The sequence below is a fragment of the Urocitellus parryii genome, chromosome 6, assembly GCF_045843805.1.
Source record: "Urocitellus parryii isolate mUroPar1 chromosome 6, mUroPar1.hap1, whole genome shotgun sequence".
NCBI lineage: Eukaryota > Metazoa > Chordata > Mammalia > Rodentia > Sciuridae > Urocitellus > Urocitellus parryii.
The window spans coordinates 168,599,258-168,613,542 of record NC_135536.1 but is presented as its reverse complement, the minus strand read 5'-3'; the positions used below and the strand labels follow the sequence as shown (position 1 = coordinate 168,613,542).

The 14,285-nt window shown below is 34.5% G+C and overlaps 1 protein-coding gene across 2 annotated transcripts in view; it reads left to right on the top strand.

The window, feature by feature from the left end:
- Mcm8 (minichromosome maintenance 8 homologous recombination repair factor) overlaps positions 1–14,285 on the top strand; it is a 34,541-nt gene that overhangs the window by 15,969 nt on the left and 4,287 nt on the right. For both annotated transcript variants that reach the window (XM_026385799.1, XM_026385798.1), the window contains exons 11-17: positions 924–954; positions 1,491–1,631; positions 4,200–4,341; positions 8,852–9,047; positions 11,416–11,635; positions 12,006–12,215; positions 13,099–13,175. In XM_026385799.1, coding sequence (XP_026241584.1) covers positions 924–954; positions 1,491–1,631; positions 4,200–4,341; positions 8,852–9,047; positions 11,416–11,635; positions 12,006–12,215; positions 13,099–13,175 — 1,017 coding nt within the window. The remainder of the gene's footprint in view (positions 1–923; positions 955–1,490; positions 1,632–4,199; positions 4,342–8,851; positions 9,048–11,415; positions 11,636–12,005; positions 12,216–13,098; positions 13,176–14,285) is intronic.

Sequence of the window (14,285 nt, the reverse complement as noted above, 5' to 3'; positions counted from 1 at the left end):
AGTAATACAGAGAAAGATATGGTGCTTTAATGAACACGTTACCACTGGCATTCAGGACATAATCCTCCTGAGGCTTCTGGAACACTATATAAAAGTAGCCTCAATTTCCACCCCCCAAGGCCCTAGTTTGAGGATCCTCCTAGGATATGAAACACACCAGCACTTCTGGCCTGCCTATCCTGCGTGATGGTGCTTTTGTGGCCATAGAAAGCCCTTTTGAATACAGGTATAGGTGCTTGGTAGGACACCAGCAGTAATCAGGCAAGGACATGCACAATAGTGAGTACCAATAGGATTATGACCAGGGCACCAACTTCTTCTGTGTTTACACATATTAAAGGGGATAAAGAGTTTCATTTTACTCCTGATTGTATTCTTCTATCACCCTGTCCATTTTTGTTTGTTCCTTGTATATAAAATGGACAAATGTAAATACACTTCTTTATATTCAGATTCTTATTTAATCTGACCCTTTCAGAATTGAACTAAAAAAAAAATGAAATTTTATCCCATCTTAACATATTTTGTACTGAGCTCACTCCTTTGTCTCCTTCTTTCATTGACTTGGGTATATAGGTCTAAAGATGCCTCTTCATATAAAATACATGTGATGATGGGTCTAAAGTGGAAGATCTTAAGTATGGTACATTTTAAAGGCTAGTTCTGTCAGAAAATCAATAGCATATTTGGTTACTTTACAGTGTTTTGCAAATATCAAGTCTCTCTTCCACAAGCATACTTTTTAAGGTATTCTTCCTTTTATAGATTAAGAACTGTTAGAAATTTACTTTTGAGGGGATGTAAATTTTTTATACTTGTCTTTTTTGGTTCTAAATAAAACAAGTTAAGCAAATAACTCTAAAATATATCAACTGGATTAAGAATTATAAGTTAGAATTTATAAGTTGTATTCTGTTTTCCAGCTCACTTTGCCCTGTGATTTTTGGTCATGAAGTAAGTATTTTACTTCATCTTCACTTAAAAAACATATAAAGTCAACAAAATAATACTTTATAAAAAAAGCTACTCTGTTAAAAAATAGCTACTCATTTTAACATGAATTTTTATTCTCCATGAATTAATGATACGGGAGGCAGACTATAGCCCCTTGTAAGAAAAAGCTGCTTATCAAGTACATTTATTTCATAGGAATGAGTTTTTTTAAAAAGTGACTAAGTTAAAGTAGGGACCATAAATATTTCTCACTTTTATGGAATGGATTTATGTCTTGCAAATTAGGCCTTTACTTAGCAGTTTGTAAGATACATTTCTTGTTTTAATGCATTCAGGCTTTTACTTTTTAAGCATTTATGTTATAGTTCATTTCTAGATTTTTATTATAAAAAAAGTTAAATTTCAATTATGTTTTAAAAAAATCCTCAAACATATCAGTGTTGAAGAATACTCCTTTTGCTAGTCATCTTTGTGGTTGTTTTTTTTTTTTTTCCTGGTTTTTATTTATTTATTTATTTATCTCTTTTATACCTAAGCTCGTTAAAGCAGCTTTGGCATTAGCACTCTTTGGAGGTACCCAGAAATATGCAGATGACAAAAACAGAATACCAATTCGAGGAGACCCACACGTCCTTGTTGTTGGAGATCCAGGCTTGGGAAAGAGTCAGATGCTACAGGTAAAAAAAAATCAGTCCTTTTAGTGTTCGATCTTTTGCTTGTAAAAATGTATGAGTTATTGACAAGTGAATTTTCTCAAAGCATAGAATGTTTGTGTTTTAGAGGATCTGCTTTGTTTGGTGGCAGAAGTAAGCTGGAGTTTGAATAACATATAACTTGTATCTGACCCTATTTTCAAATTGAATCAGTCTCCTGACATACAAGCTGCACAAGCATTCTGGTCTGATACTTCAACTATAAAGAAATGAAATGTTAACTGTTCTTTATTATTGTGATATGACCTCTTATATAAACAGGCTAGTTAAGGAGGTAAAACAGAGTCTCCCATTCTGTCTCCATACAAACACATAAACATTGTATTGGGCTTTAAGAACAATCTGATAGAAGCAAGGGATCTGTCTTTATACTTCTCCATGTTTCTCCCAAATATAAAGCAAAGCAACTTTTTTTTTTAATATTTATTTTTCAGTTTTAGGTGGACATAATATCTTTATTTTATTTTTACGTGGTGCTGAGAATCAAACCCAGTGCCTCATGCATGCCAGGTGAGTGCGTAACCACTTGAGCCACATCCCCAGCCCAAAGCAAACTTCTTTGATCAGTTAATTGTTGGTCACCGAGAAGATTTTGTCCAGTGTTTTTTCCCTCCTGGGTTTGTGATGGCCCCAATAGATGCTGTTTGTTGGAGTGCTTGTGGTTTCCTCAGAGTGGTGCCTAGTAAGCCAGCCATACATATTGGTTTAAATCAGAATGCCCTTGACTCTTTTCCTCCCTGCCTAGTGGGGAAAATGTGGCCAGGCCAAGGGCTCCCTGTGAGTTGTAGTCTTGTAGTTCCTGAATCTTTGGGAACCCTGACTTTCCCTAAGAATCACCTTTGGAGCTCTTTGAAAATACTGTGGCCAGCCCAAGCCAATTGAATTAAGAGTCTCCAAGTTAGAGTCCCAGTATCTGTTCATGTGTAATCCCACATAGTGATTCTGATATGCAGCCAGGATTGAGAACTGCTTGGATCTTGCCATTGCAACTCCAGTGTCCCTCAGGTGTGAGTCATTCTTTATTCCCTATGCTTGAATATTAAACCAGTCTTTATTTTAATTCCATTTAAGTATTGCATCCGTGTTTGATTCCTTTTGATGAGCTAAGCCTACTTTAAAAAAATCTATTCTGAGCCCTTGCCACAGCATGACAATGGAGGCACAATACATAGTTGTAGGTGAAACAAAGTTCACAATAAAAATGAAAGCAGAATATTTCACCAAAATATGCAGGAGAAGGTATATGTGGAGATTTGCATTGTTACAGCTTTCTTTTCTTTTGTACTTGTGTGTTTTAGTACCAACAAGTGTTAAAGCAGTGTTGGCATTAGCACTTTTCTTGATGTTTAGAACCAGAATAAATGCTTTTGTGACTCTTGACTGAATTTTAAAATAGAAGCTGTAATATTAATGGAAATTAAACATTGTAAAAAAAGGAGGGTATTGCATATAAGCCCCACTAAGCCAGGTTTTTAAAAATTAGGCTAACGCAGTTAAGAGCTGTTTACCTCTTAAAACTTGTTTTCCTCTGTTTAGTAAACTGTCTCACTCTCAAGAGTATCCTAGAGTTGTGGCTCAGTGGTAGAGCGCTTTCCTGGCATGTGTGAGGCTCTGGGTTTGATCCTCAGCACCGCATATAAATAGATAAAATAAAAGATTCATTGACAACTAAAAAATATTTTTTTAAAAAAGAGGGTATCATAGGTTTTTCAAAAAGACTAAAAAATATGGAATTGCAAGTAACAAAAAAATGATAACTGTTTTTGACCCAGTGTCATAGGGTCTTTTGGGGTGTTCCCTGTACAAGTCTAGAGTGTACCACTGACAAAGATGACAATGTGATCCCAACAGTATATACAACTATAATGCAGGGGAAAAAACAAAATAATGCAAATGCTATCTCCTGAAGTCAGGCAGTGCATATCCACATACCATGGCTTTGAGTTGATGTGCTTGTACCAGGTTAAGTGCCTTGCATACACTATTTCGTAAGTTAAGGTTTGGTGAGATCCAAGAGCTACATAGCTGGTATATGGTGGATCCGGGATTTTAATGGGTCTGCCTGACTTCAGAGATTGGTGCTTTTAATTCAGTACTATTTACTTTTCTGACCTATCGTAACTTATCTGCTTAGAAGGTAAACACATATTGAACAATTTTATTACCTGATCTTTAAAGCATTATTGAGCTTTTAAAATTAAAATTGGTATTCAGGATTTGCTGTTTGTACTTGAAAAATGAGCATAAAATGGAATTGTGTTAAACATTGACATGACCACAAACTCTAGGGTTAGATTGCCTGGGTCTGATGGAATCCTGGCTTCTCACCTTCATAGCTCACTTCATTCTCACTATAAGCTTTACTTTCTGCATCAGTAAATAAGAATACTTTTCCCTTCATAGTGGTAAAGATTGTATAGTAAAGCTCCTAAGAGAATTCTGAGCATGTAGCTAATATTTGTGAGCAATTAAGTATTTGCTATCATTTCTCTTTTACTCTGAGTTGATTCTTTTATATGTTTTGTTTTGTAGGCAGTATGCAATGTTGCTCCACGTGGTGTGTATGTCTGTGGTAACACTACGACTAGCTCTGGTCTAACTGTAACTCTTTCAAAAGATAGTTCCTCTGGTGATTTTGCTTTGGAAGCTGGGGCTCTGGTACTTGGTGATCAAGGTGAGAGATAACAGGGATATTAGTCAATAATTATTTTTTGTTGTTGTTGTTTTTAGATATACTTGCTAGTAGAGCATATTTTGACATATTATACATACATGGAGTATAACTTTGTTTTTGTGGTTGTACATGTTATGGAGTTAAACTGGTTGTGTATTCATATATGAACATAAGAAAATTATGTCTGATTCCTTCTACTCTTTACTATTCCCCTCCCCCTTCCCTTCCCACTAATCAATAATTCTGTGTTTTTGTTCTGTTTTTTTTTTTTTTTTCCAAAAAACGGTTTCTTTTTTCAGTTTACATTTGGTCCAAGAGGCATTTGGATAGCATTGCTTAACCAGTGAGTTGCCAGTGAATGTCAGAATTCATAATTGAAAATATGGTACTTATAAAGTTTTTAGACTATAGAATTAAAACTGGAACTTAAGTCCTTTATTTTCAGAATCTCTTAGCACATACAATTATGTATAAAAATTAAAAGTTTTGGAGCTTGTAAGCTCTCTATAGAGTAGGATTTAGATATTTTGTTGATTGACTATTCACATTGACTAGTATTTAGGTGCTCATTTAATACATATTGAATGTATTAATGTTACTTAGCTCAAAATAGTCTGGTTACCTTGAACTCAAAAGAAAGTGGATGTCATCCTATACTAAAAAGAGACTTGCCATATAAGTTTAGAGCTGTCACTTTAGAATTTTAGTTTTTCTATATTTCAACCCATCTCATTAGGGTTTTTCCAGGGTTTGAGTGATAGTAGGACTCAGCAAGAATGGATCCTCACATTGAACGTTAGTACTTAAGGAGCCTTAAAACATGTTCCTTATGCATGTGTCAGGAAGTGTCCAGATTCCAGTCCAATGGAGAATATTCTTTGAGTTTGCTAGTGATCTCATTATTTCTAAGTCCAGTATTGTCATCCACATTTGACACAGCGGATCACTCCTCCCTTTTGAAACACTTGAAACTCTGATGTCAGGCCACCATACTTTGCTAGGTTTCTTCTTACTTCACTTGCTATTCCTTCTCAGTCTTTAGTGCATCTTCATCTCCTCAGCCTCTTAACTAGTAGGTACTTTAGGTACTTAGTTCTTGAACCTTTTGTCTTCCAGGTCTATACTTACTTTATTGGAGGTCTTGAACTTAGTTTCATGGCTTTGCTTACCTACTTGTCTGCTAAAAATTCCAAAATTTATAATCTTTTCTCCTTTGAACACCAAGCACATATTCTTATCTATATAGTATCTCCATCAATTTCTCAAACGTAACATGTCTAAAGCCAAAATCCTCATCTTGCCTTTTAAGCCTATTCCTCATCAGTAAATAATTTCATAGTTCTATTAGCTTAAATCAGGAAACATGGAGGCATCCTTGACTTGTTTTTCATACACACACCTAACTTCTTAGCAAATCTTCCTTTACATTTAAAATCTATCCAGTATCTACTTCTTCATTGCTCCTACCCTGGTCTGTGACATAAAATCATCTCTCACTTGGATTCTTACCTTTAATGACTTTACCTCTTTCTATTGTTTTTAATGAAGTAGAGTAATCTCATAAAACTTTGATTTATGTTATTCTTTTGCTCAGCTGCCTATCTTAATCAGAGTGAAAGCCAAAGTCATGAGGGTAGTCAAGGGCCATTCACATTCTGGCCATTCATCACCTCTTCTGCCTCATTACCTACTGCTTGTCCTCTTCTCTAGCTATACCAGCCTCCTTGCTGTACCTTGAACATTATCAGAATTCCAGGTGTATCATATTCCTGCATCAGGGCCCTTGTTATTAATCCCAGGAATCCCACGTATGTCTGCAAGCATTGTTCCTTTCCTACCTCATGTTTTTGCTCAAGCATTCTGCCCCAGCAAGTCTTTCTAAACATATTTTAAGTAGTCATAGCATCATCCTTCACACTGTTGCTGCCTTAGCAACTACTTTTTTTCTTTACACTACTTTTTCTTTCCATAGTACCTACCACTTCCCATATGATTTACATTTTTAATTGTCTGCCTCCTGTCAACTGAGAATAATGTAAGCTTCACAAGGGTAGGGAATATTGTCTTTTTAGTAGTATATCTTGCATGCCTAGAATATAGTACTGGTATGTAGAAGTTATTCAATATTTATTGAGTTAATGAACTCAAAATTATAAAATAGCATATCAGAAGTGAGAGTATTTTTGCTGAGATACCAGGTGAAGGAAATAAGTATATGAAAAGAATACTTTTTGTTAAATCATAAAACTTCTCATTTAGAAGTTGAAGGTGATTTGGAGGTTTAGCTGTATAGACAGTTAATGGAATTTGGAATTTAAAATGCAGAATGTGAAGAACCAGTGTCATCTCTACCAAATATAAGTAGATAAGTTAGCGATAGGATGGTGAACATAGCACTGTTAAAATAAAAAGACAAAAGAAAGGTCAGCAAAGATTGGGTTCTAGAAACAAACACAGGATCCTACTAAAATCTTTACTGAAGACTTTCAGGGGATAAAACAAGTAATAAAGCTGTGTAATACTTCCCTTCTTCAGCATCTAATGAAATGACCAAAAAATGTTAAATTGCATAATTTTACATTTATATTTGAACAGGAAAATGAGTTTAATGCTTTAAAATCAGGGGTCAGCAAATTTCAGTCTATAAATCAAGTTCAGCCTGCAGTCTCTGTTCTAATACAGTACACAAGCTAAAACTGGTTTTTATGTTTTTAAAGGGTTGTAAAGAACAAACAAACCCAAGAATGTACAAGACAGTAGTGGCCTGAAAAACTGGAATATATATATATATACATACATACATACATACACACACACACACACAACTGTTCCTTTATATTAAAAGTTTGTTGTCTCCTACTTTACAGTCTGCAAAGTAGCAGCCAGAGAAGAAGTAGCTTTGATTTTGTTCCTATCCCATCCCTACCTCTGAGGAAAAGTACTAGTCATTTTGAGAATTTCTAATAACACCATTGATTCCAGGGAGGTGTGGGCAGACAGAGTAATAGGCAACACATGGAAAATTTGAGATAAAGCTTTCACATACCCTACTGCCAAGTCCAAGGAAAAATCATAGGGAAGGCTCATTATCATTCAGAGTGCCTTACTGAATAGCTGAGACAATCTAATGTACAGGGATCTTCTGTAGTGAACATGGACACATTCTCAACAGTGAGGGGTGAACCTTTTCAAAAGAGAGATGAGTAAGAAAGGTGGCCCAAAGTCCAACAAAGCCCCCTTGCTTCCTCTCCCAAATGTTTGGGATACTGAAAGGTAGGGTTAACACCCTAGTCTGCAAATTGTAGATAAAGAGGAAAAAAATGGGTCAAAAAAGTGCCCAGTCTAGATAAAATTGTAATTGAAGGAACCAATGAAAATTCACCCTGAATTTTTCAAACATTTAATAAGTTCATGAATTTAATGAAATAAAACAAGTGGAGGACGTGGTAAGGACACTATAGATAGCAAGTTGATGACTAGCAATATAATTACTAAAGCAGCATATAGCACTAATCCTGCCAAAGGAGAAATTAAAGGTACAGAGGAAGGTTTAAGATAATCTCAGCAAATGCAAAAGAAAAGAAAAAAGTTTAAAATAATTAGAGGGGCAATTATAGAGACAAATGAAGGGCATTTGACATAAAAGATACTTAACTCCATGAATTAGAGAACCCAGTAAATGGAACAAGAAGTGGATCATGGAATCTTGAAATTTATACAGAAGACTAATCAGCAGTTATTTCTCATAGCACCCCTGAGCTAGCTAATAAAGTTTACCTGGATATAGAGTAGATATACATGAGGTTAACCCACAGCAAAGTCCTTCAGATATGACCCCTTAACAGCTAATTTAACTGATCTGGGGAAGTGGGAAGAAGATATTACAAGATGATATTAGGAGGTTTTCATTAACTTATGGATTATATAACATTCTTGCCCTAGCACATAAAATGCCTTCAGTCAGTGGTGGTGCTTTGTTTTAGATTTAAGTTGGTTAAGTGATTTCCTGCAAGTGTATGATTAGAACCTGGTATTGTTGACAGCTGTCCCTAGATTTTCTGTTCTACAGGGCCCATACTCTTCCTCTCAAATTATGCTGTCCCACTATCCCTACAAGATCTCCTTTTAACCACTCCCCACTCCAGAAAACTCATCTTACATAATTATGCATATCTCATAGGATTTTTAAAGTATTTTTTAAGTATTTTTGAATTAAGTCCATAAGCATTTTGAGTATGCTTATATCTTCATTTTTGCAACTCTTACAACATAATGCTATGGAAAAGTGGTGAATAAATAAATATCACATAAAACTTAAAACAAATATAAAGCAAACAGTAATTTTCCATTGTATGACCTTTTTTTTTTTAACCATTGTATGACCTTTTTTAAAATTTTAACTAGGAACAAATTGAAATAATTATTTATTGTAGAATAATCTATCTTACAAAATTTGGAACTTGACCAAAGAAAAATATTTTTTGTCCATATTATTCTACTGTGATTGTAGGCATTTGTGGAATAGATGAATTTGATAAGATGGGGAACCAACATCAAGCCCTGTTAGAAGCCATGGAACAGCAAAGTATTAGCCTTGCTAAGGCTGGTGTGGTTTGTAGCCTTCCTGCAAGAACTTCCATTATTGCTGCTGCAAATCCAGTTGGGGGACACTACAATAAAGCCAAAACAGTTTCTGAGAATTTGAAGTAAGTCTTTTCAAACTCAAATATTTATGACTTTAAGATCATGAACCCTTATAAACCAATAAAAATAGGATATAAATGGATAGTTCACAGAAGTTAAAAGTTCTAGTATACAAAATGTGCTTGAGTAGTGGAAATTAAAAACAATGTAGTACCATTGATAGCTACCAGATGGACAAATATTTTAAATTTCAACAGTCATTACTGGCAAAGGAGTGGGGAAATGGATTCTCACATACACCATTAGTATTTTGAGGGAAGACCTGCTATGTTTATCACAATGTTGTAAATATATAATCACATTTGCTTCAACCATTTTACTTTTGGGAGTCTTGGTCACAGAAAAAAGGCATAAAGATATACTTTAGGGTGGCTATTGAACCACTCTTATCACTGGGAAAAAACAGAATACTTAAAACCATATTAAAATTGCACAGTAGAGAGTAGCAATTTAAGAATGAAAGTGGCTTTGAATGAACTGATAGAAAAACATTTTTATGCTTTGTTATTGAGAAGACCATGTTACATACTTACAAATATATTGTGATCTCACTTTTTAAAAAAACAATGTTTATAGGTTAAGCATGTGTACTTTCTCTTCTAATTAGTTTTGAACAGTTTGGATGAAATATGGAAAGTGGAAAACAGATTTAAGTATTGCAAAAGTGAGAAAAAGACTAGAGTACTTCATATGAAAAATTAGAACCTTAAATCTAGTGAGGGGAGAAAGCTAATTTTCTAGTTTTTAAAATTTTATTTATTTATATTTGGGGGGGTGGGTACTAGGATTGAACTCAGGGGCACTCAACCACTGAGCTACATCCCCAGCCTTATTTTATTTAGAGATGGGGTCTCTCACTGAGTTGCTTGGTGACTCACTGTTGCTGAGGTTGGCTTTGAACTTACGACCCTCCAGCCTCAGCCTCCCAAGCTACTGGGATTACAAGCGTGAGCCACTGCATCTGGCTTTATTATTTATGTTTTTGAGATGAAGATCTCATTGTGTGGCCCAGGCTGGTCTTGAACTCAGGGCTCAAGTGAACCTTCTGCGTTAGCCTCTCCAGTAACTGGACCTACTAGGTGTGTAACATCACCCTGGCTAACTTCTTAATATTTAATGATTTATACTTCATATAAAAATAGTCTTTGATACATCATTAAATACACAATTATACTTGAGGATCTGGAGCATTTCCATGCTACCACCACCAAAAATGTCAATCTATTAGGAATTTTTCTTTAGTGAAGTATTATAAAAATCAGAAAGGTCCTCTTGAATAAAAATATAGGACACTTGGACTCTGATTTTAGTGGCATCATAGACCTGTTTTGGAGCCTTCATCACATTGTTCAGTCGCTCCAGATTTCATTTCTAATGCCTTTTAATTAATTAATTTTAATTAGGTATGCATGGCAACAATGCATTTTGATTCATTGTACACAATTGCAGCACAACTTACATTTCTATGGTTGTACACAATGTAGTGACATCATAAGTGCAGTCATACATGTACCTAAGGTAATAATGTCCATTTTGTTCCACCATCTTTCCTGCCCCCTTGCACCCTCCCCTCTCTACCCTCCTTCCCTTTTGCCCAACCAAAGTTCCTCCATTTTTTCTCATGCCTCCCTCATATCCATTATGGATTAGCATCCACTTATCAGAGAGAACATTTGGTCTTTCGTTTTTTGGGATTGGCTTACTTTGCTTAGCATGATATTCTCCAACTCCATCCATTTACCTGCAAATGCCATGATTTTATTCTCTTTTAATGCTGAATTATATTTCATTGTGTATATATGCCATAGTTCCTTATCCATTCATCTATTGAAGGGCATCTAGGTTGCTTCCACAGTTTAGCTATTGTGAATTAAGCTGAAGTTACCTGGATTGATGGGTTCAGAGAAGATGACTAAATAGAACATTTTGCATTTTCTTTCTAATGACTAATAGACTTTGAAGAAAAAGTAGGTTTTTGCTTCTGAATGAGACAAGTACTTTGAGAATCTCAATGTTTTGGTTAGAAAAAAGATATAAAAGCTTAAGACTCAATTAAATACAGCCTCTGATAGAAAATATAACATTGTCAGTTAGTAATAAGAGAACATAAAGGAGAAGTGGTTTTGAGGGTATGGAAAGGGCAATGTATCCTCAGCCTACCAAGGTTAGGGTCATCTTTGTCTCATGCATATACTGAAGGTTGTAATAGATATGTTGAATCCAAAAAACTATTTGCTGATGTCTTTAACCTAAAGCTTGATTTAAGTTCTACATGGAACTTGGGCACTAAACAAGTGAGTAAATAGTAATCTAGATTTTCTACTTGTTTTGATTCCAATCATTGTTTCTTCTTTCTTTCATACTTCCTAGAATGGGGAGTGCCCTACTATCCAGATTCGATTTGGTCTTTATCCTGTTAGATACCCCAAATGAGCAGCACGATCACTTACTCTCTGAACATGTGATTGCAATAAGAGCTGGAAAGCAGAGAACTGTTAGCAGTGCCACAGTAGCTCGTATGAATAGTCAAGATTCAAATACTTCCATACTTGAAGTGGTTTCTGAGAAACCATTATCAGAAAGACTAAAGGTATACATGTTTTTCCTTAATCCTTCAGTTTGGTTCTTTTGAAAGTTCAGTGTGTGATGGAAGCTGGGTTTATGGCACCATAATGGGACCTAGATTCAATTCCCAGCAACCAAAAAGAGATTAAAAAAAAAAAAAAGTTCAGTGTTTGGTTTATGGTAGAGCAATAATATATAAACTTTCATACAATGATACTAGAGTTTATGTAAACTGAAATCATCTAAGTCAGTGAGAATGAGAACTATAGCTATAATGTTTTCTTTGTTTAGAAGTACATATTTTAGAATTATATATTTCTCTAAACAAGTTATTTTAGCAGGAAGATTTTATTGCTGCTTATTCTGTAATCTTGGGCCTTTCTATCATGCTTTAGGTGGTTCCTGGAGAAACAATAGATCTGATTCCTCACCAGCTATTGAGAAAGTACATTGGCTATGCTCGACAGTATGTCTACCCAAGGCTGTCCACAGAAGCTGCTCAAGTTCTTCAAGATTTCTACCTGGAGCTCCGGAAACAGAGCCAGCGGTTAAATAGCTCACCAATCACTACTAGGCAGCTGGAATCTTTGATCCGTCTAACAGAGGTTTGTTAATTTTACATTCATACTTTTTTTTTTTTTTTTTGGCAATAAGAGGGTGGATGTAATTTCCATTTTGATCAAATTGCTGCACAACTGACTTAGTTTTTCTTCCTATGGAGAGATGTTAAAAAGATGTTAAAAATTGATCTATAAGTGTTTAAAAAGATTAGTCACAACTGTAACATGTCAACATATAGTGATTTCTTTCTAGGCACTGGACCAGTTACTTACACTATGTAACTTTTCTTTTTCTTTGGAACATTTGACCACTGAGCCACATCCCCAGCCCTATTTTGTATTTTATTTAGAGACAGTGTCTCACTGAGTTGCTTAGTGCCTCACTGTTGCTGAGGCTGGCTTTGAACTCTCAATCCTCCTGCCTCAGCCTCCCAAGCCACTGGGATTACAGGCATGTGCCACCATGCCCAGCCCTTATTTTTTTTAATGGCACTTAGGAAATTCCTCAAGTGTCTGAAAAGTCCATGTTGGGTATTTGGTAACATGAAATGTGCCAAGTACTTAGGTGTTTGATTTGATTACATAATAGGTCTGTAAGGATAATACCTATTTTTCTAACAGCAATATCTTTTCATTTCACATTTTGGGATGCTACAGGAATTTTGGTAGTTCAAATAATAAAATCTTCTGAAATGAACACTCTTAGAAAAAGATGTTAGTAGGTAGGAATAAGTTTTATCAGTATTTTAAATATGTTATTTTTATACTCAAGCTTTTTAATTATTTTTGTAATTCTGACTTTTCCTATCTCCCTCAAAAGTCAGTTGTTATGTACAGTGAATAAATAAGTTAGACATAGCATACATGCTCAAACAGTAGTAAACATATTTAACTTTTGTTATTTTAAAATTCTTGTTTCTTTTCAAAGGCACGAGCAAGGTTAGAATTAAGAGAGGAAGCAACCAAAGAAGATGCTGAGGATATAGTTCAAATTATGAAATATAGGTGAGTTTAAAATTTTAAATGTTTTTAAAATGAAAAGATAGTTATCTATCTTCCCATCTCAAATTATATTGTTAATAAGGTTATTTTGCCTATGAGATTATTTATTTTCCTTCAAAGAAATTATACTTTCTTGGTTTAAAATATTTCTGGCTGTGAAAATCTTTAGGTAATTTTTGAGCTTGGTGTGGTATTTCATGCCTATAATCCCAGCAACTTGGGAGGTTGATGCAGAAGGATTGTAAGCTAGGAAAATTTAGGGAGACCTTTGTCTCAAAAAAAAAAAAAAAAAAGGTTGGGGATGTAGCTCAGTGATAGAGTGCCTCTGGGTTCAATCTCTAGTACTGAAGTTGGTGGGGAGAGTTAAAAAAAAGAAAAAAAAATTTAATGGGTAATACATTCACATGGTTCTGAAATTAAAAAAACATATTTTGAGAATGCTTATTTTTATCCCATTTACCACTCATCCTTCTCCTGAGACACCCATTACTCCCCTTAAATAGCATACTGTTTACACTGTTCTGTACCATTTTTTAATTTAAGGCTGTATCCATAGATCATTCTTTATTAAGTAATAGGGAACTTTTTAAATAGTTACATAGTATTCTGTTGTAAGATACATTGTAGTTTATTTAATCAGTCCCTCATTGCTAGATTCATGAATATTTTTGATTCTTGGCTATTAGAAACAGTGCTACATAAGTAATATTCTATATAAGATGCTTCACTTGTGGGTAAATTGTATTTTAATATATTCTTAAAAGTGATATTACTGCTTACAAGGTAATTATATTTCAATTTTGATAAACAGTGCTCTCTTGTATCCTTTGCATTTTATATCATTAGGCAGATCATGATTTTTAGAAGGTAGAAAAGTTTTTATTTTAATTGAGTATATATGGATACCTTAGACATGTATTTATTTTTTTAATCAGCAAAAGTAAAAGCTAATTATTTTAGTGTTCTTTTCCCCCAAAATTTTAAATTTTAAATACATTTATAATAAAATTCAAAATTTCAAAGTTAAAAATTAGGTAGTAGAAAAGCTTTCTTCTTAACATGCTTAATAGCTATCCAGTTCTTCCTCCTCCTGCCTTAGTAGCAACAAATATT